Source organism: Acipenser ruthenus, chromosome 37, assembly GCF_902713425.1.
Source record: "Acipenser ruthenus chromosome 37, fAciRut3.2 maternal haplotype, whole genome shotgun sequence".
In the NCBI taxonomy this organism is placed as follows: Eukaryota; Metazoa; Chordata; class Actinopteri; order Acipenseriformes; family Acipenseridae; genus Acipenser; species Acipenser ruthenus.
This window is the reverse complement of record NC_081225.1, coordinates 4,707,321-4,729,346: the sequence shown is the minus strand read 5'-3', so window position 1 is coordinate 4,729,346 and position 22,026 is coordinate 4,707,321. Positions and strand designations below refer to the sequence as shown.

Below are 22,026 nucleotides of genomic sequence, written 5' to 3'. Positions count from 1 at the left end.
TCTAGGAGACTAACAATGATTGGTATGAATATGGTTTGTTGTATCTTAATATAAAATAAACTTGATTATACTGCGTATAATATATATATATATATATATATATATATATATATATATATATATATATATATATATATATATATATATTATACACACATACACAAAGCAGGGCACATTTCATGAATTAATACTACCTGAACCCTCCGGTACAATACTGCTAAATAATGTCTACATAGAATTTTATAACAATTCCTTATCAAGATAACTGCAAAGATGGCATTTTGACAGACATCCCCATCACAGCAACCTGAAACAGGCTGGTTTAAAGAGGTAAGCTCTTTAATATATTTTACATTTAACAAAATACATTTTATTTGCTAGTATTTGTAACATTTTAAGAAAGTGGTATATCACATAATGAGCACTATTTACAAGTAACAAGGAAAAATGTTTGATTTTACAGCTTTTTCTTGCAGCTCCTTTTTTTTTCTCTTTTGATATCTGGTTCCCTTTCAATTCGAAGATGACCACCAACGACATTATGTATGGGATATGCTTGCCCATTGGGCAGGTATCGCAGAGCTGTCTATACCAGAGCTGCCGATAGGCCCCTTCCTGGGATGAAGGGAAGCCAGTCCTCTTTTTCCTTCTCAAGATTGTACGATAAGACCACTGTCTAGCTGAGTGTGTTGATAGAAAAGAGCTTTGAGTCGTGTTGTATTTCCCTTACATTCGTGCTGAAAGCCGGCTTGCCGCTTTGCTGGAATCACCGAATCTATTTCATGTCTCTCCTTTCTGTCTTTCAGCAGCCTCCTCGCTTGAGTTGTAGGCTGTTCTGCTTTTTACTGTCTGTCATGAGAAACTGACTGCCGTGATGACTGACACCCCGTGATTTAGTGTCTATTTCTTTCTTGGGAGAATACAGTTCCTCCACAGGGCTAGGCCTTGCCGCATCCCCGCTGTCGAGTGATTCCCTCAGCCGCCGTCTGGCAGCTGGAGTGGGCCTGTTGTTGGCTGCCGCTGCACGTCCCCTGTCTCTTGTCAGACTGCACGGCCCTGTTCAAGGTTGTGCTGTGGATAGCTGCAGAGCGGTTGTTACTCAGCCATCCAGCCGTGTATTCCTCCACCGGGCTCTGTTGCTTCATCCCGCTGTAGAGTAGACCTCGCTGGCTGTGTACCAGTACTGTATTCTAACCTAATGAATTTGTGTGTTCTCAAGACTTAAGTCCAGAAATTTTGGGACTTATTCTTTTTCCATTCCTTACCATGTCTTCAATTTCTTTTAAAGTTTCTAAAATTAAAAGTAATTAACTGTGTAAATTGAGAATATAAATATATTATGTTAATACAATATTAAACATTGTACACATTTTTATATTTTCCACCTCAACAATTTTTTTTTACAGTCTTCGATGTATTGAAGTTAGGCAAACATAATGTTTGAAAAAATTCCTCCGGTATGACTAACAAGTAAAAAGAAATTTTGTTACAAGCAAAACAACTTAAGCCACATTACATTTTTTTACAAAAAAAATATTTGTTGCATTCTCCTCTCCTCCTATAATTACGAAATTACCGTACATCATTCTATTCTATTTATACAATGAAAAACATAATTGTTATTGTTATTTAGGCTAAAACTTGCAAAAAAGCCAATCGACCGTGTGAAGCTGTGAACACTTTGATCCCTTAACCATTATTCTGCACAAGCTTAATTTGTGATAGTTTCTCGAGCATCCCCAACTCTCGTAAGCCGGGTCCACACCTGAGCAATCAGTTGTGAAACCCAATTGCTCCCAAAATCGCACAACTCAGTTGCGACCAATTACTGTGTCCACATCTGAGCAATTATTTGTGCAACACGGATCTCACGTCTACAAGTTTCATTTTTTATGAAAACTGGGGTTACAGGTTACATTTTTATTCCATCTACAAGGTGAAGTAGTTTTTGGTTGTTTTTTTTTTTTTTCTTCTGTCCCGTGTCTACAAGTTTAGAATTGTATTTATTTTATTTATTTTTTGACAACTGAGGTGACACTTTTTTTGGTCAGGTCGAAATGTGTCCAGAAATTAACGAGGAAAAGTAACTACAGACCAATAAGCCTGACTTCTATTATATGTAAACTTATGAAAACTCTAATAAGATCCAAAATGGAAAATTACCTATATGGTAACAATATCCTGGGAGTCAGTCAGCGTGGTTTTAGGAAAGGGAGATCGTGCCTAACGAACCTGCTTGATTTTTTGAGGATTGTCACACGGCTGGCTGAGTGGTGCCGTCAGATCCGGGAAATGAATAACACAGGACAGAACAGATGAGATGAAATGATGAAGACGCTTGCTAGCGCCGGTTTATTTCAAATAAAAAGGTTTTAACAAAACACAGGACACGGCACTTGAGGCCAAAATAAAGAGACAAACAAAACGGATTATAGTCTTTAAGGTACTAAAACACTCTAGAACCAATACTTCATATCCACAGCGTACTACGAAGCAGAGTAAAATCACTATTTAGAGGACTGTTATGAAAGAAAACAACCCCCAAATAAACTTTAAAAATAAGACTAATTTAGAACAATACTGCCCAGCACCCAATCTAAAAAGTAATAATATTATTAATAGAAACAGTCACAGAAATTAAAGTATCTCTCCTTCTAAATCCTTTGTGTCTCATGGTTGGGTTGGTTAGAACCAATACTTCATATCCACAGCGTACTACGAAGCAGAGTAAAATCACTATTTAGAGGACTGTTATGAAAGAAAACAACCCCCAAATAAACTTTAAAAATAAGACTAATTTAGAACAATACTGCCCAGCACCCAATCTAAAAAGTAATAATATTATTAATAGAAACAGTCACAGAAATTAAAGTATCTCTCCTTCTAAATCCTTTGTGTCTCATGGTTGGGTTGGTTAGCTATTTCTGGCACAGTAAATGTGTTGAGCATGTGCAGTGTGCAAAGGTAGCAAAAGAAGGAAGCAAAAGGTGGCAAGTGGCAAAAAAAGGGCAGGACACTGTTTCACTCATGCACTGTAAAGACACATATGCAGCAGTTTAATATAAAAGATAAAGATTGTGCTTTGATGAAAGGGGTGTGAATTTTAATGTATAGACATAGGAGGAGTACAAAATAATGTTGTTTATATCATATTTGCCAGGCAATGCTCTCTGTGTAAGGTCTTATTACTTGTATGTAGTGTGTGTTTTCAGATACACTTGCCTACAATGGAAAGAGCTGACATGTCTGCCTTGTATTTGTATATTAGGTAGTTTTGTAATTCGGAAAATCGTAGTAAACAGGCATCAGGGAATTTGATTTTAGTGCAAAATTGATAGTGGGACACTAGCTTTTATTCACTGACTGAAATCTTAGTTGCCAGCACTTTTTTGTACTGCAGGTGATGAGGAGGGTGCTGTATAAACTGAAGTGATGATATATTCTGAAGAGGGCTGACTCATGAAGGTCAATCCCTTCAACAAGGATCCAGACATTCTCTGAGCTTGAGAATACATGTTCTTTTCTGGAAAACTGTTGAAGGGTTGCAGACATTGAAAAAGACTTCTCAAAATGCGTGTCATTTAGTTCATTTAGTTGGTTGTATTAGTTTTAAATAGATGTACCATTACAGTACCTGGGTAAAATAATTTGAACACCTGCTGTATGTAACAAACACTTTTTTACGTGTAAATCACTGCCTCTGTATTGGCACTGTTATGCAATATGTAAAGGGTGCATCTCCCTGTTGCAAGTAGTCTGAAAAGAGCAAAACTGCCGGCATGCATGATTACTGGATCAAAGATGGTACACATGAAATATTTGATCAAACCTCACAATTCTACCAACAATCGCCTTGCAGTCATCTGGACTTTAACTAACTGTACCACATTACTCCATTTTATTTAATATTATCAACAACTAATACAAAATATAGTACCCTAGTTTTTATAAAATTGGAATTCTGACTGCTAATGATTATTTTTAATGAACGATCTGCAGAGGCATAACATAATTATTGAATTCTGACATAGTTCAACATGCGAGTTATAATTTATATTTGTGATGTTCTATAGATTAAACCCTTAGCTATCCATACATGCAATCTGGCAGTCATATAAAAACTAGCATACTATACATTAATTTAGCGTCAGACCAGATGTATTACCAAGGGACAAACCTGAATATAGTTCCCCGTTAGAAAAACGCTGAATGTCCATATTTTATAGCATTCATATTTTTATTCCCCACTAATACATAAAGCAACTATATAACTTTAAATGTATTCAGTCTTGTTTTTTTCCCCCCAGTACATTTATCTATAATGCCTGCAGCTGAGGTCATGTCTGCCTTCTACAGAAAAGGTCATTTTGAAAAACACGTAGACCGTGGATATAAATAAACAAACATGTCTTTCATCTATCGACGGTGCTTAAAATAGCTCGTTTGCTAAAAGGAAAAAAAAAACATGGCTTCTTGCACTGGTCTACTGGAATATTCATTCTGAGAGCTGTTCTCTTGCTGGAAGTAACGGAGATAAGGTAGGTGGAGACTGGATTGCATAATATTTTTCGTTATGCTTTCGGGAAATTAAACAGCAAAAATGAAATCATATAAAACACAACTGCATACTGTTTTAGTTTTTCAGAATAAACGGAGTGGTGCCAATTGTTGCTTTGTGTAAAACGCGTGCAACGCACGAAAGCGCGTGTCCGTTTACAGGTTTAAATGGTCATACAATTGCATAATAAACTATTGTTAATAAAATCATTAAAATATAGATTTAAAAAAATAAATCTGTTTGGCTAACTGCCTTGGCATGGCCATGGACTTGAGATTGGCAGGTGTATCATCTTTTCAACTAGAAGTATGTAAAATACGTTTCTGAAAGGACTCGAGTCACACACTTTAAGGGAATATTTATGTGAGATTTGCAGGAATGATTTCAAAATCTTTGCAAAGGTTGTTCATTTCTTGAGCGGGTATTTACACGCAAATAGTATGCCGACCCACGTTTCAGAGTAGCATGACAGGTGTCAACAACAGTTATTGCTGGCCATTATCCATATATATATATTTTTAGTTACCGTTATTTGAATCTGCAACATGGACAACAGTGGCGTGTTGGCAGCATACTAAACGCAAAAAATATATATGTCTAAATATGTTTTAATTTTGTAACAACTTCTTAAAGAAGAAAACTATTTTTTAGCTACAGCTGAATCGTCACTTGTTGCTGCTGCCGAATAAACTGGAACCGCATTAGCTTTATGTTTTAGACGCGAACTGTTATACCTACTTTATATTTGTTTCATGGCTCAGTAGGATTTTACATACTTCGGGTTGAAAATGTCATTTCAGATCATCTCGTATACAATGTAATCAGATCACAGACGCACATGTCATTTCTGACTTCCTATTGCTGCAAGCAGAGTTAGCGTGCCTCACTGAATGTCAGTACATGGAGAGGATATGCAATACAAGGAGTTATTCATTATATGTATTTTAGTTTCAAAAGTTTTAAAACGGATGGTCTTAACACTATTAATAACAGTCAAAAAGTTAATGTAATGAAATATTATATTTTTTAGTTAACCTTTTAACATATGTGTTCTCTGTCAGCTACAGTAATCGGTCAGGAGGTTGAAAGGTGACCCATATTAATTACATTGCCTGTGTACTGTTATTTTTTGTAACGCATTAAAATGTGGTACGCAGCGCACTGCTTGCTTGCGCATGCTTAAACAAATTCTGCTAAAAGCAAGGAAACTCAGTCTGGTACGTCTGGTCTTTTACGTCGCTTTCAATGTAATTTGTCATTTTTCCACAGTATACGAATATTTGTCACATGCAATACATTAGATCTTGTAATTATTTTAACTTGTGCAACTTTGCGGTGACGTTTTTTTTCTTGCTCGTCGTGAATTGGCTGTCTGTTTTCAGTTTAAGTTTGCAAAAAAAAAAAAGTATAATTAACTGGCATTTATTTTAAGTTTTTCTACAAACCTCATGACTATAGCTTCGTATGGAGGAGGGCGCGAAATCAGACAACTGAAACAAATGTCAGGATAAAAAAACATTAGCTACTGTAAAACTGTTAAGAAAAGGATAGCTTCAGAACACTTGTTAGAAAGTGGTACACATATTAAAAGTGATTTCAATATAAACTTACCCCCTTTTAACTTTAACGGAACATCCATCAGATCACAGTTGATAGCAAATGTACCAAAACCTGACAGTGTGCAGTTTTCTGACATTGCACAGGTCACGTTTTGGTACATGTACCACAGTCTAACGATGTAACACTTTCTGACAGTACACAGGTTCTATTGCTCAAATATATTTAAATTTCTCTTAGAAAGTGATGGTTGCATGACTTGGTGCTTCACATGGCGTTCATGTCCAGATTCTCTGGGAGCAGCTCAAGGTCTCCGAACAGAAAGGATTGTGACCACAGCTCGCCAGTCCTGACTGTGTTTGAGCTCGAGAGGTTACTGTACACCGGGAAAACCGCTTGTAACCATGCCGACGAAGTGTGGCCCAGCTTGTATATTGGTGACCAGTAAGTACCAGAGAATACATTGCTACTTATTACATCACACACGTAAACAGGAATAGTCTACCCGCAAATGCCACCCCCAAGAAGAAAATGTTTGCCTTGACGTGTACACGTTTTCTAAAATATATATGAAAAAAGAAACGTGTTGCTGTGTTCATTTCTGTTAATGCTACCTACGCTACACAATAGGATACATCATTCTTGAAGCTATCAAAATACACTAAGTAGTCCAGTTATAGAATGAATGTCACCTTCCAGAGAGGCAAAAGGAAGGAAACCTCTATGTGTGTAACATGGGGGTCTTTAATTCAACCAGAAAAAACAGGATGTGATTGTAATAAGAGTTCTTGCTCTGACAGGGGGGAAGACATTACTGGTACACCCCAAAGTGTTAATACTACTTTATTTTATTGAATTTCTTTTTTATTGAATTTGTAAGGTGTTTATGAGATCAGATTAAGAACACATGTGGGGTCATAAAAAGATAAAACGAGAAGGCTCCCAAGTGGCACATCCAGTGAAGGCGCTCCGTGTGGAGTGCAGGATGTGCCCTATAGTCTGGACAGCGCAAAACACCTTATTCACTCCAGACTCAACACGAGGCTTGGAGTGCAGCTGCTAGGTTCCGGTCACTGATGTCTCTAACTGTAGTGGAGAGAAGTTATGGCGTTGCACTGTTGCGTTCCGTTTTGCGGTTCTGATTTAAGAAATAACCCAGTGCACATTGCCCTTTTTAGATGTTAAAACTCCAAATTCTGTACGTGTGTGTATATATATATAATTATAAAAAAAATTTCTGAAGAGAAATCTCAACTTTCATTTCTGTGTGAATGTACATATTCTTCATTAGTCACAAATTTAATTACATTTCAGTTATACTGTCTGGAAGCCAATTGAGCATTTCCAATCAGTCCTAATCAATAGATAAGTAAGATGTAGAAGCTTGAGATTATGCATGGATACTAAAGGGAATGTGTCTTGTGGGATGCAATGCCCAATTTGTATTAAAAAAAAATGTATATGACACACTGAGTGTACTAAAAGAGTCTTTATTAAGCACAACTGATCAAAATTACAAAAACGTTTAACACGAGTTAACAAAAAATATGCTTGAGTTACACGATACTTGATCAGAAAGGAGATCATTTACGTTACATTAACTCCAAATAAACTGTACAGGAATAACAGAAAGAGGGACGTTTGATTCTTGTTTTTAAAATGTCTTTACTTACACTTGTTCTACACACAAAACATTGAATGTGCTAATGGAACAGCGGATTAGTATACAACTGAACAGAATCTTAATAATGGGATTAATAACTGAACAGAACTAAGCTTGGAGAAACAGGTTTTCGGATGTGGTGTTACCTGAACCCTGTAAGGTGACTGATTCTTTTTCACTGACCGGAACGCCTTAGCCCAGTGCTGCCCATGGTTAGCCAGGATGTACTCGGCTCATCGTGCTCCAGCGACCCCTGTAGTCTGGCCGGGCACCTGCGGGCTTGCCTGTAAGCTGCCCGAGAGCTGCGTTGTCCTCCGACGCTGTAGCTCTTGGGTGGCTGCAGTGTGAAAAAAGCAGGCGGCTGACGGCACACGCTTCGGAGGCCTAAAAATAACTGGCCATTCCAAATTGGGGAGAAAATAATAAAAAATAATTTGCAACGACTAAATTAAAAAAAAAAAAAAAAAGTATTTCTTTAATAATACTTGTGTCTTACAAATATAACACATCCTAGAAGGCCTAATGTCCTAAACTAAAATACTGCTTGAGTTGTGTAGCGGTTTTGTACAAACTATTTTATAGCATACAAGTTTCAATAGTCTCTGTTTGATAATATTCCAGGGATATCGCTGCGGACCGTTGTGAGCTAACAAAACTGAGGATTACTCACATCCTGAACTGTGCCCACAGTAAGTGGAGAGGTGGGGCAGAGTATTATGATGGCATGAACATAACCTACCATGGGATTGAAGCACACGATTCACCCACGTTTGACATGAGTGTCAATTTCTACCCGGCTTCGGAATTCATTCATAAAGCACTGTCCAGTAGAGGTAAGAGTTACCTGCTCAGGTAATTAATCAATGAAAATTCACCAAACACTGGTTTACTTAAATAGAATGGAATTGGACTAGGATTTTCATGCAGGTTTCTCAATTACCATAACATATTTACAGAACCTATTAAAAATGTAGTTTCTGTAACATTCAGATAAACATGTGGTTATAGAGCTTACAGGGGTTGAAAAAAAAATGACACCTGCCAAAACACTGTCAATTGAGTGAACAATCACCACGGACATCCAAAAAAGGCACTGGTTTAATGTGATGAGTATGCACAGTATTTCAATTGTTCTGGAGGGATACATGAACATTCTTCAATGATTTACTGCCTTACAGAATTCCTTCAGGAAAGTATGTAGTGGAATTTGTTTTATAGAATGGCCATAACTAGAAATCTTTCTGAAACTCATGAAATAGCAGTACTGTGTGTGGTCTTCAAAGAGAAAACACCCGCCAACTGAGCGCCACCTATGAGCCCTCTGTCTGTCTGTCAGACCTACTGTGTTGGTGACTGAAGCTTACTTGCAACAGAATAATGTTGCTTATTATAGAGTGCATGTCAGAGATTTGCATAACACGTTAATCCGATGTAGGAGAGACAGCCCATAGAAATGTGTGCTACACATCACATTCTTGTCCAAGCCGTTGTATTTCGTAATACCTCATTTCACCAGCAGGGGTCAGCAGTATCTAAATCACAAGTGTGTACATGATGCGACATAACTTTCCAACTCTGAGACCAAATCAATAAGGTTCAGTAACAAAGGGGGCAAGTTGATCAGCTTAGACAGAAGTTAGCAAATGGATGCCATTTGTTTTGCGAGACTCAACATTGCATTACTAGCACATACATGTTTTTACCATTTGAAGGTTTTGTGAAGAGTCTGCATTTTTTTGCTGCTTGCTTGTGAATAATAGAGCGTTATTAATGCACCACTTTTTGTCCGTTATTACCCTGTTTTGGCCTCATTGCACTGACTCCCTGTGGAGTATAGAATTGATTTTAAGATTTTGGTGTTAGTTTATAAGGCCCTGAATGGATTGGCACCTAGTTATTTGCAGGAGTTACTGACCCCGTATCTTCTTAATTGCACTGATGCGGGGCTGCTGGTAATTCCTAGGGTCAACAAAAGCAACACAGGAGGTAGGGCTTTGTAGAGCTCCTAAATTATGGAATGCTGGGACTGTTACAATTTTTAAGTCAAGACTGAAAACTTACTTTTATAAAATGGCTTTCTTGTCTTAGTGGGTATTAATGTAACTTTTATATTGCTGCATTTTTAACACAGCTTGGAAAAATAACAACCTCTGCTTGGTTAAACAGCATCACATGACCGTGCGTAGCTATAGTGTATAGCATGGCTTGCATACTAATGAGCCACTTCACACTGAATAAATCACTCTGCACCACTGCATTCTAAATTCCATGACAAACTGCCATTTTATTTGTTATTAGTTACAAAACCACAGCCAAAAATGAGTGACATTCCACCTATTTCCTTTAATATATTTGGGGATGAAACTCCAGATAACTGGTACAACACCAACTTTCTGAATGAAGACAGCAGTCCATCTGAAAAAAAAAAAAATACAAATACAAAGTGCACCAGCAACCGTCAAGAGTAGACACATAACAGTAGATGAGGAACAGCTAAATGAAATCGAAGAAAACAAAGACTGAAAAAAGAGTTAAAAAAAAACAAAAAAACTACAGCATGGGCTGTTAATGTACTTAAAGACTGGTTTAAGAAAAAAAAAATATGGACATTCATTTTAAGGAAATTCAGCTGGGGACCAGTATTCAGTCTCCAGTTATATAACGCTGAGCTGGACTAAATATTATTATTATTATTTGTTTATTTAGCAGACGCCTTTATACAAGGCGACTTACAGAGACTAGGGTGTGTGAACTATGCATCAGCTGCAGAGTCACTTACAATTACGTCCCACCCAAAAGACAGAGCACAAGGAGGTCAAGTGACTTGCTCAGGGTCACACAATGAGCCAGTGGCTGAGGTGGGATTTGAACCGGGGACCTCCTGGTTACAAGCCCTTTAACCACTGGACCACACAGCCTCCTATAGATAAATAGATACTTTAACAGTAGAACTTTTAACATCTCTGCCAACCAAATTTAAAACCAACAAAAACTTATTCCTGTCAGTCATGAAAACTTTTAAAAAGCAGGTAAAGACAAGGCCAAACACTGGGCTCTATTCATCAAAGTGTCAGTTTCAAAAATCGTTATTATGAACAGATTAAGAACGGTTTAAGAACTGTTTGTGATTCATCACGTGTGGATTTCGTCTCTTCTGACAACGGCGTGACGTCATGGCACGTCAAATAGCGACTGTTTTCCACAATCTGACAAATCCTAAAAAAACGACAGTTCCCTAATTTGCATATCATTGCCTATGCAAGCGGGAAAAGGGAAGCGATTCATTTTTGTTCAAAGGACTGTTTTTTCTGTCCGAGTTAACGCCACGTTGCAGCTGTTCTTAACACAGACCAAACATGGACGGGGCTGCGGTGTTGGCAGAAAATGTCAGTGCAAATGCATTTACATTTGTAGCCCTCGCAGCATATGACCTTATAGAACACAAGGCTGCTATACAACAGGATAACCAGGGTCAGCAAAGGCAAATCCATCCGAGAATTTTTAAGCAAAGAATTTCTTTCCTTAACATGCCCAATGATGAGGTTAAAAAAGATTCAGGCTGCATAGAGCTGCAATATTTGACCTGTGTGAGGAACTGAAGGGAGATCGTACCATACCAGTGCACATTAAAGTCCAAATGGCACTGGGATTTTACACTACTGGATCATTCCAGAGAACAGGAGGGGATCTGTATGGAGTGAGTCAGCCAACAATGCCACGCGTGCTTCAAGTGACAGAAGCTTTGGTGAGACGGGCAGGCAATTACATTTCTTTCCCGAGAACACAGCAACGGCAGCTACAAAACAAGGAAACTTTTTTTTTACCATTGGATCATTCCCTTCAGTATTGGGGGCAATAGACTGCACACATGTGCATTTCCGTAAACCGACTGAGGGCGCCACAGTTTATATCAATCACAAGGGCGTCTCATCAATTAACGTGCAGGTAGTTTGCGATGCCACGTGCAGTATCATCAATGTTTGTGCCAATTTCCCAGGATCGTGCCACGATTCTTATATCCTGAGCCAGTCCAGCACCTATAGAGTTTTTGAGGGAGACAGACCTCCTGATGGTGTTTAACTGGGTAGGTAGAATTATTTCCTTAGGGTTTCCAATCTAGTCAATAATGAAACATAAAACAAACGAATATTCTCATGAAACCCGTTTTACTTGTATGGATACATATTACATGGTTCATATGATGTAGAACTGTTTAAAAAATGATATACCATTAAGAAGTACTTAATTGAATCAGTAGGCTGTCTTGTACTTGCTCTTAGTTAAACTTGCTCTTATTAGTTCTTAGGTTACTGTTTATATGAACTTGCTCTTAATGTACTGTAATTCTTGTAAACAAATGTAGACTATGTATTTTGTTACAACTGTCTGCATCCACTCAGGTTCGTTGCCCCTTTAAAAATCAGACCCAACACACAGGAATGGAGGTTTCTTAAAGCGCTTTGCGCGTTTTTTTTTTTTTTTTTTTTTTTTTTTTTTTAATAATCACAAAAACAAAACAAACACCTAGCTCTTTCTTGACCATTAGCTAAACCACAGAACATGACCCTAAACTATCTTGCAGGACAGCTAAGCCGTTTACCTGCCAATTAAACAAAATATTCAAACAAAACAAAACCACACAGTTTTACACTACCTTTTTCTTTTTATAAGCTTGTGCACACTGTCAAGCAGGCTCTCCACACATCCAACAGACTGGATGCTTTCTTGAAATACCCTGCACCTGCTCTAATTGAGAATGATAGCCAGGGGCAGGGGATCATTACTAATCAAGCAATTCACAAAATGAAATTAAACAATTAAACAAATGAAGCCTATGACCTTCTGGGAGACTTGGTTCTTTCTCCCCAGGACTACACTTTCTCACACATCCTCCCCCTTGTGTGAAACATACCCAGCCATTCCAAGGCCACTTCCCTCCACCCTTAAAAGACCACCCACCCTCAAGTCCCATCTTTTTAATCTTCGCCCTCTTCCACGGGCGGGCTTAAGGGTGGGTCAGTCCCTCTGGCGCTTCCTGGGATGGACCGAGAACCGGCGAGGAGGGACCCGGCCGGCTTGCCCTGGGTGACTGTAGCGCAGGCCGGTGACCGGGAGCAAGAACTGGCAGGCAGAGGTGTGTGGCTGTGGATCGACGCAGCGACGTCTGCAGCCTCAGGGGGAACACAGTGGGAGGAAAGGGGGAGCGCATGTGATGTCTGACTCCCATTATGTGTCGTCTGCGGGTTCAGGGGGAGCAGAGCAAGGGACCAGGCAAGCAACTGTGCCTGGCAGTGCTGCGACCTGGGAGCAAGGTCCAGTGTAGGGAGGTCTGGGCATTCCGGCCAGGTGTCCACGATGTCAGGACAGGGAACCTCCCTCGGCAGTGCCGGACTGGCTTGCAGGGTTGGTGGTTGAGGCACCTCCTCCCCCTTGACTGCAGCCGGTGGCTCCGGGGATGGCAACGGCTCCTCCTCCTCCTGCTCCTGAGACAGTGGGGCTTCTCCCTCTGGGGCTGCAGCCAGCGGTGCCTCCCTTTCCTGCTCCCACTTTTGGAGCAGCAGTTCCAGCTCGGTCGGCTCCGGTAGCCCCCTCTCCTGTCTCCATCTCCTGTTCTGCTCCTTCTGAGCAGCTGTGTTCTTGTTGATTTGCTCGATCAACGCTTTTAACTCTGTCCATTTTCTCTGGGTCGTAGGGGCGCCCACTCTCACTGCCACCGTATGTAACCGAGCTTACACCACTCGGGTTCTTGAAAAATCAGACCCAACACACAGGAATGGAGGTTTCTTAAAGCGCTTTGCGCTATTTTTTTTTTAATAATCACAAAAACAAAATAAACCAAACAAACGCCTAGCTCTTTCTTGAGCATTAACTAAACCACAGAACAGGAACCTAAACTATTTCAGGACAGCTAAGCTGTTTACCTGCCAATAAAACAAAATATTCAAACAAAACACTACACTACCTTTTTCTTTTCACAAGCTTGTGCACACAGCAGCCCCAAACAGACTGGCTGCTTTCTTTAAATACCCTGCACCTGACTCTAATTTACAATGATAGCCAGGTGCAGGGGATCATTACTAATCAAACAATTTACAAAATGAAATTAAACAATTAAACAAACGAAGCCTGTGACCTTCTGGGAGACGTAGTCCTTTTTCCCCCCAGGACTACACACGCTCTCTCTCTCTCTATATATTTTTTATTATTTTCTTAAGGTGACGCAGGTTATGGACAGTTATGCAGTCACACGAAACCGAGCACAGGAAGTAACAAGAAATGTAATAGAAAGAACATTTGGTCTGCTGGAGATGCACTTTCAATGTCTGCGCACATCTGGAGGTGCATTACAGTATTCACCTAAGAGAGTGTGTGACATCACTGTGGCATGCTGCGTCTTGCACAACATTGCTGTGCAAAAACAAATGCTGGAGGATTTTGAGGATGAGCCCTGTGGACAGCAACCTCAGGAACCACAGGTAGCAGATCATCCTGCACTGCCCGATGGCAGGTTGTCCGTAACAGGATAGTCCAGGATTTCTTTTATGTGTAAATACTGTAATTTAATTGTCATTAACATTGTGTTTATATTAAATTGACAATGTGTGTAAAGTAACTATATAATTTACACATTTTGAACATATGTATCATTTTGTACTACCTTGTATAAAAGCACTTGACATTTGTTTATATTTTATTTTGCTTACTCAATGATCAACTATATATTTAAATAACAAAAACAGCTGATCCAGCTAATAAACTAATACATTATAACCTACTAATTGATATGAAATAATAACACACGTCACATTGAAAAAGAAAAAACCCTTTAACTTCTGTTTTCATTTTAAAATCATTAAACAATTTCTTGTGCCTGGTTGATCTTGATGTCCTCCTAGTAGCCGCAGTTTAAGGGTTCCTTTCAAGGACATAGAGGAGGAGGAAGAAGAAAGAGAATCTTGTGTCCTAGCAGAGAAGGGAGTCACTGCAGACACAATTGGAAATTTACAAGGAGTACAGCTCATTGCAGGGATAGGAGAGGGAACAGGGGGATATAAATGTGGACACAAAGGCAATCTTTCCACCAGAGCCTCCAGACACCTGGCAGTTCTGTCCAGGTTACTCACTACAGCTGTCATGTGCACCTCTTGCCTTTCTAGGTGGGAGAGCAGCTGCTGATTGGACACCTGCTGTACATTTTGAAAGGCAGACAATAACTCAACTAAAGTAGAATGTGTGTTGGAAGGGATCCTTGTTGGGGTAAGGGAACTAACAGGAGGAACGCAGTGCTCTGGGACAGGGGGGTAGCAGGACTCGGAGCTGGAAATGGTGGAGTATTCACAGGGGAATTTAGTTAAGGGTCTGTGGCTGGGGCTTGTGGGGTTTGCTGCCCTGATAATACCTCCTCAGGATCTGTGTTCTGTACAGCCAATGTCGGTTCTATATCCAAAAAATGACAAAATCTGTTAGTTACTTTAAACACTGCAATGCGTTCCAATGTGCTTTATCAGTAAAGCATTTCAAATATACCTTTATGAGAAGGGTAACTACTGACAAAAGCAGTGTCATTTCTTAATTGAATGGAATATATTTTATAAAACGCCTACCCTCCACTCCAATATCATGACCTCTAGCGCACGCACATCCCAGGTGGATAGGATTCTCTCCTCAATATTGCTCAGCGGAGAGCAGGGTTGGGTTCCACCCCCTGTACCCTGGAACCCCTGCTTCAGGTTTGTGAATTTTATGTTAACTTTTTTTCTGGATGTCATGTCGTGTTCTTCTTGTACATGCCCCTTGGGAATTTATTTTGTTGGTTATGTTGTCCCATATGTTATTTCTATATGACACATGATTCTTGTGTGCGCCAAATCGGTCTGTTTTCTTTTTTAAGACCCCATTCACCAATAGGTCTATGCTTTCATGATTGAATTTTCTTTTTCTTTTCCCTCCATGTGAAGTACTGGAGTTGCCTTCCTGAAGGACTGAAGAAGACCCCTCACTTTCCAAACCTGCAGGAAAAGCTGCACTTTGCCATGCTGACTGCTGTTCAGCTGTGGTGGGCTGAAAAGATAATGAGAATAATAAGTGATATGTATAGAGTTGTAGTTGGAAGTATGCACACCCTCTATTTGCAACAATGGTAGAACAATTGGTGTTCAACACACTTAAAAATAATGTGATATCTTGTAACAATTGTAAGTCGCCCTGGATAAGGGCGTCTGCTAAATAAATAATAATAACTAAAAGACATGTTATTGTCGTGTAAGTATAGTTTAACAGAGAACAACTTACAAATGACTTTTGGAAAATAGTGTATGAATACTTAAGACAACTACTGTATATACACACATACACAAGTGTTTCTGACGGGAAAACACGTTAGTAATTCTGATGTGTTTTCTTTTCTCCTGAAAAATCGAAACAGGTGCAGTAATAACATCTACCCTGACTCAAATTAAACATTTAAACAGTCTTCAAAGACACACGCTGATATAGTAAAATAGTGAATCTGTAATATTTGCTGTTCGGAGACCATCAGCATCGTAATTTAACCTTGCAGATTCTTACAGCAAACTTTACCAGTATTGATGTCCCTTGCAATCGGTTCATGCTTCACTATTGGTTTAGTGCGTCTTTTTCGCCTTAATCCACAATTCGTGAATCGACTTTGCTTTCTTTTTCTTCGGATTGTCCTGTCTCGTAGGCGGTCCGACAGAAAAAGCTTTACGACTGTCGGATTTTCAAGTATGATGAATCGCTCATGATTTCAGGAAAAGGTGTAAACAAGGAATTGTCGGAAAAGATTTCTTAAAGTTCTAAACACGAACACTTTGATGACTAGAGCCCACTGTCCCAACACCGCGGTCGGATCGGTGCAGAAAGTCTGGTTTTATCTTCAACTTAATCTGGCACGACTTGGACGCAAGGGTGTCCGACAACTAACAAAAACATCTTTTGAGATCCAAAAGGATGAAAACGGACTTGAATATGTGTGCCTCGCATATAACGCGTACACAAACTCACCTGATACAGATACAGCTTCAGCATCCATGGCAGCTTTTCCCCTTACTTCCTCGGTGTCATTTGAAACTCCGCCCATCATCAGCGTTCAGTACTCTAGTAGTTTCTAGTGAGATGCCACATTCGATGCAGAAATTCACAATAAACGGACATGTGCAATTTAGAGATATAAGAGATCAATAAATGTAATTAAATTAAATTTGGGACTATATTACACTGCAGATGTATACACAATAAAAGTTTCTGGTTTTGTCTTTTTTAAATTGTGTTTTTTTTATAATTAAGTTTTTATTGAAATATTATATACAGAGTGAACAGAAAGACATTTGAAAAATTTCCCCCACCCCACCACCTCGTTACATGGGTTGACGAAAAATAAATGAGCAGTGCATAATTTAAATTGTGGTTTAATTATTTTTCATCCCCCAAATGACAGATAGCTGTGTTATAAGCGTTATAAACCACTTTGGCCGTGTGGTTCCGATGATATATACCACTTCTGGCGTGGTTAAAGGCCCTCGGCTGACACCTTATCACCACCCCAGGTGTGGTATATATCATGGGAACTGCACGGCCCGTCGTGGTTTATACCTTACATGTATTATACTGTTATTTAAGGTCCCTGGTTCAAATCTCGGCTCACTCACTGACTCATTGTGTGACCCTGAGCTTAATAATAATCTTTATTTTATATAGCACCTTTCATGTGCACATCTCAAAGTGCTTCACAATGATAAAAAAAGCAATTTAAACAATTGGCATAATGTCCAATAAAACAAGAACAACAATAAATACATACAACACATAACCGGTCAGACAATAAAAGCCAAAGTATAAAAGTGGGGCTTTAGTTTGGATTTAAAAATACTAACAGTATCACTGTCCCTTCGGAAGGTCATTCCACAGCCTAGGTTCTATACAGGAAAATGCTTGGTCACCAGTTAGTTCTAAGTACTGATAGTAGGCCAAAGTCAAAAAATCGAAGGCTATGTCCTTGTGCTCCATCTTTTGGGTCAGAAGTTATTGTAAGTGATTCTGTAGCTGATGCATAGTTCACACACCCTAGTCTCTGTAAGTCGCCTTTGTTTAAAGGCATCTGCTAAATAAACAAATAATAATAATAATAATAATAATAATAATAATCAAATAATTGAAATAGTATGATTGTGGTAGATGTGTAATATGATTGCATTGTTTGTTTTATGCTATGTACTGTACAGTGGTTTGAGATGCTATTGTATAAAAAGCGCTATAAAAATGCAAATAAATAAATACCTGTCTGACATTTGATTAGTCATCCATAACTTCAAAATGGCCAATCAGAATTCTACAGTAAAACATGAGAAATACTCAAAGAAACTACATAAATTCAATGACAAACATTTCAATTGGACATCTTTTCAATGTAGACAAACATTTTGTCTGGTGTCTTCTTCAGTGTGCATTGCTGTTGGTATTTTATTAGGAAAGTAGTTGTTGATTGCTGCACCTCTAACTGAGCTTTGTGTGTATCAGTGATATTGTTTTTATGTGCTCAACAGGACGTATTCTGGTTCACTGTGCTGTTGGGGTGAGCAGATCTGCCACCCTGGTCCTGGCTTACCTTATGATCCACCATACCATGACGCTGGTGGAGGCCATCAAGACAGTGAAGGAACACCGCGGCATCATCCCCAACCGGGGCTTCCTGCGGCAGCTATCAGGGCTCGATGGGGTCCTGAGAGCGAGTCGCAAGACTTGAGGAGCCAGAGTACGAACACACTGCAAAAAACATTATCTTGATATGCAAAAAAACCACAATGATCTTGAAAAAGAAACATGACTCATATTTTAATTATGCGCTTCTTATAGTTTTAAAAGTTCCAAACTGTGATAATTGTAAGCAATTTTTTGAATGCTGAAACTGTATCTTTTTCACAGTTATTTGTTGTGGTATATGGTTTTTAAAAGCTGCTAAAATTCAAATGTAATTCAAAGTTAGTTTCTTATACCTTATATAACATTTTATTTTTGTGTGGCAGAATGCTGATTTGAGTTTTAAGGCAATTCAGTTCATAAATCATTAAAATAAGATTATCTTTGATCATTTTAAAGACAAAAATACACTGTACTAAGAGACTCATGTACCATTGGACATGTTGTTTTTGTAACTTTTGTACTCAAAAGGGACTTATTTTAAATTGTGTTTCAATCTGGTGAAGAACAGATCTCAAATCAATAAAGAAGATATCAAGATAATATTTTTGTTGTGGGTTCCTGTCAAAGGCAGTAAAACATGAAAAGGCATCTCTAGCAAATGTAGCAATTGTAGTTCAGCTTTAGGAGCTGAATAGTATCCAGTGATCATATTTGTAGTTAGAGAAGTATAACAGCATTATTATCCCTACAGCTGTGAACAGTTTCAAAGTTTAATCCAGGCATCTGCTGACTATGGATAATACTGGAACTGGGCAGCATTCAAGCAGACTGGAGGAGTGTGAGCCACGAAAAGCCCCTTTTCCATTTTCAGCTTTGGCTACCATGGCTCCAGTTCACTTGGTGTCTGTTCTCCATTTTCACTAATGTTTCTATCTGGACCAGGACACTGTAAAACCACATTTCATCGTGCTCACAAATCTAATTGGGGCTACAGGCATTGGTATCAATCTGCATCTGGACATTAGAGTAACTTGGTACAGGTGTGAACAGTTATTGTAACTAATGTACTCTATTTCTTCCAGTTTTAGTCATCATATCTTGGTACTAACACCAGAGTATAACAACCATGCAGCACTTTGCACCAACTAAATGTACATTATGTGGTATTTCTTACTGATGTTTTTTTTAGTGTTGCAGGGAGACAGATTAATGGCTACACGATGGTGTATCAGCTGAACTTAGAGAAGACTTGTTTGAGAGTCCTTCAAGCTTTAAACAGTCACCAAGATGTGATGACCGAAACAGAAAATGATATAAAAAGCGATTCTAAACAAGAGGAATGCATTTGTTAAGATAACTGATATTTCATACCTGTACCGTTTTAGCAGTTTACTTTCAGTTGTAAATGCAGACAAAAATAAGGGGTGAAAATGTAGTATCATACAAGTCCAGAGTCTAAAATCCAATTCAGATTCAGAGGATCTGTTTTTTAAGAAAAAAATTTCACTTCCATTTTTATATATCCTAAACACAAAAGCTGCACATTACTGCACCCTTGTGACACTTGTTTACCTACCTGTTTACACCCTCTTCACTACTGATATCTTACCAAGACCGGTGATTGCACCTTTAGGAAAGCACCAATAAAAACCTATAGGAATTGAATCAGAATTGGAACCAAAGCTCACAGATCCCAATGGATAATAAGATCTATAATAAGCATCTGGTTACTGCCATCACCTATGCTATCTGCATAGATGTTACCTTGTTCCACTTATTCAACCCTTTATTGAGTATACCTTTTCTATGTTCTTTTCTACTGTCCAGAGCCCATATTATATTTATCAAAGCTGTTTACTAATACATCTGATATAAGCTTGATCACTTCTGCATTACAAAAGTGATCCATCATAAACCAAAACACAGTTCTAAAAAGTATTGCTCCTGAGAGGCATAGGCCTGAGTAGTGTAATTCAAATCAGAATCAATGATAATCAGCAGATATTTTTCTTCAGGAATGATTTTTTCTGAAATAATTCTGTTTCTTTTCTACATTTTTTACTGCCAGTCTTGCACTTCTCCTTCAAACTCTTTATTGAAACTCTTGATTCTAGAATGGAAAGCCCTGAGAGCAAGAGCAGAGAAATATTGAACAGAAAAACTACAATTCCTATGGTGCTTTATTGCATCAGTCACATTGGGTGCGTTAAGTAACTGAGTGGCTCAGAGTAAGAATTCAGATCCTGGTATTTTAGATCTTACTTTTGCTGGGTACTTTGTTACAAAACCTTGATAGTATATGGGGTTTATAACAATTAGAATGTACTTTGAAGTAAATAGGATATTTTGTGAATGACGTACAGTGTATTACAGATATACAGTGGTGCTCATAGGTATTGGCTGTGTACGGAAGCTCTCAAAGTCCACACACTTCTAAATTAAAATAATGGAAGCATAGAGATACATCCTTTATGGTTTTGCATGAACATCTATTTTAAAAATATATCTGTTAAGTAGAGTAAATCAATCTCCCAGTTTGCAAGAGTGCAAAGAAGAGCAACCAAAATTATTCTGGGTTTAAAAGGCATGTCGTATGCAGACAGGCTAAAAGAATTGAATCTATTCAGTCTTGAACAAAGAAGACTATGCTGTGCTCTGATTCAAACAAACTCAACAATACATATTTGCCATAAAACTGCACACACAACTAGATAGCAAATGGACTTGCGCAAGAGGTAAGATTTCTGCAATAATTTCAATAAGTCAATCCCCTTTAGGTAGTAGTGTGTGTGCAAATACTTACACGCTCCACTGTATGCAGCAAAAGTAGACGTGTTACATTTTATGGTTATTAATAAAGATGTTTTGTGCCGCATCAGGATAACATTTTCTGTTTCAAGAACCTATTTCTACATTTTATTTTCCCATTATAATAATAACCTTTGTAGAGGCTATACTGGAATTATTTATACCGATCATAGTATCCTTTTTATATCGCAGAACTTGATAACAGCAACATCCTTTAGATATCAAATGCCTTAACCACAACCCATATATTTATAGATTTTAATATTAGTCCAAATGGTCTTAAATGAACCCATACAGCTCCACTTCTATTGAAATTGGACCATTTGTTACCCACAGCACATTTATTTATTATTGTTTTTTATGCTTTTTATACATTTAAGTCATGTACTATTAAATATGTATCTAATAAACATGTAGATTCAACAGTATTCTGTCTCCTCATTGCTATAACATTGTGTCATTGTCATATGGTTATAAACAAGATCCATATGCAGTAGGTAGGTACACTCACCACAGCAAAACCATGAGCAGCCTTGTCCTAAAGGTCTGTGTCCTAGTGAAAGGAAGCAGTACTGCAACTTCTATGACAGAATGGTGTAATAACAAAATATCATAAACTCCTGCCTGGGTCCCCGTGTGGCTCATCCAGTTAAAGGGAAACTGTAATGCAAATTAATATAAAACCATTTCAATAGAAAACATGTTAACTAAAGCTTTTGACACACTATTCAGGTGGGTCGTGAGTTGGGAAAGTTTGGGAACCCCTGTTGTAAGAAATTCT

General features: G+C 38.5%; 1 protein-coding gene and 1 long non-coding RNA gene across 3 annotated transcripts; one reads left to right on the top strand and one right to left on the bottom strand.

The window, feature by feature from the left end:
• Positions 1–4,453: 4,453 nt before the first annotated feature.
• On the top strand, positions 4,454–21,668 carry LOC117966430 (dual specificity protein phosphatase 26-like). The gene is made up of 4 exons (XM_034912437.2): positions 4,454–4,538; positions 6,356–6,559; positions 8,400–8,611; positions 18,341–21,668. The coding sequence occupies exons 2-4, from the start codon at positions 6,387–6,389 to the stop codon at positions 18,538–18,540; spliced, it is 585 nt and encodes a 194-aa protein (XP_034768328.2). The 5' UTR covers positions 4,454–4,538; positions 6,356–6,386; the 3' UTR covers positions 18,541–21,668.
• Positions 12,246–18,510, bottom strand: LOC117966431 (uncharacterized). 2 transcript variants are annotated; one of them, XR_004661701.2, is made up of 4 exons: positions 18,403–18,510; positions 16,803–16,905; positions 15,383–15,839; positions 12,246–15,215 (listed from the first exon to the last, which is right to left on the bottom strand). It is a non-coding gene; the product is annotated as an uncharacterized LOC117966431 (long non-coding RNA). The 2 variants fall into 2 exon arrangements; XR_009310819.1 differs by having other exon boundaries at positions 12,246–15,839.
• Positions 21,669–22,026: the final 358 nt, after the last annotated feature.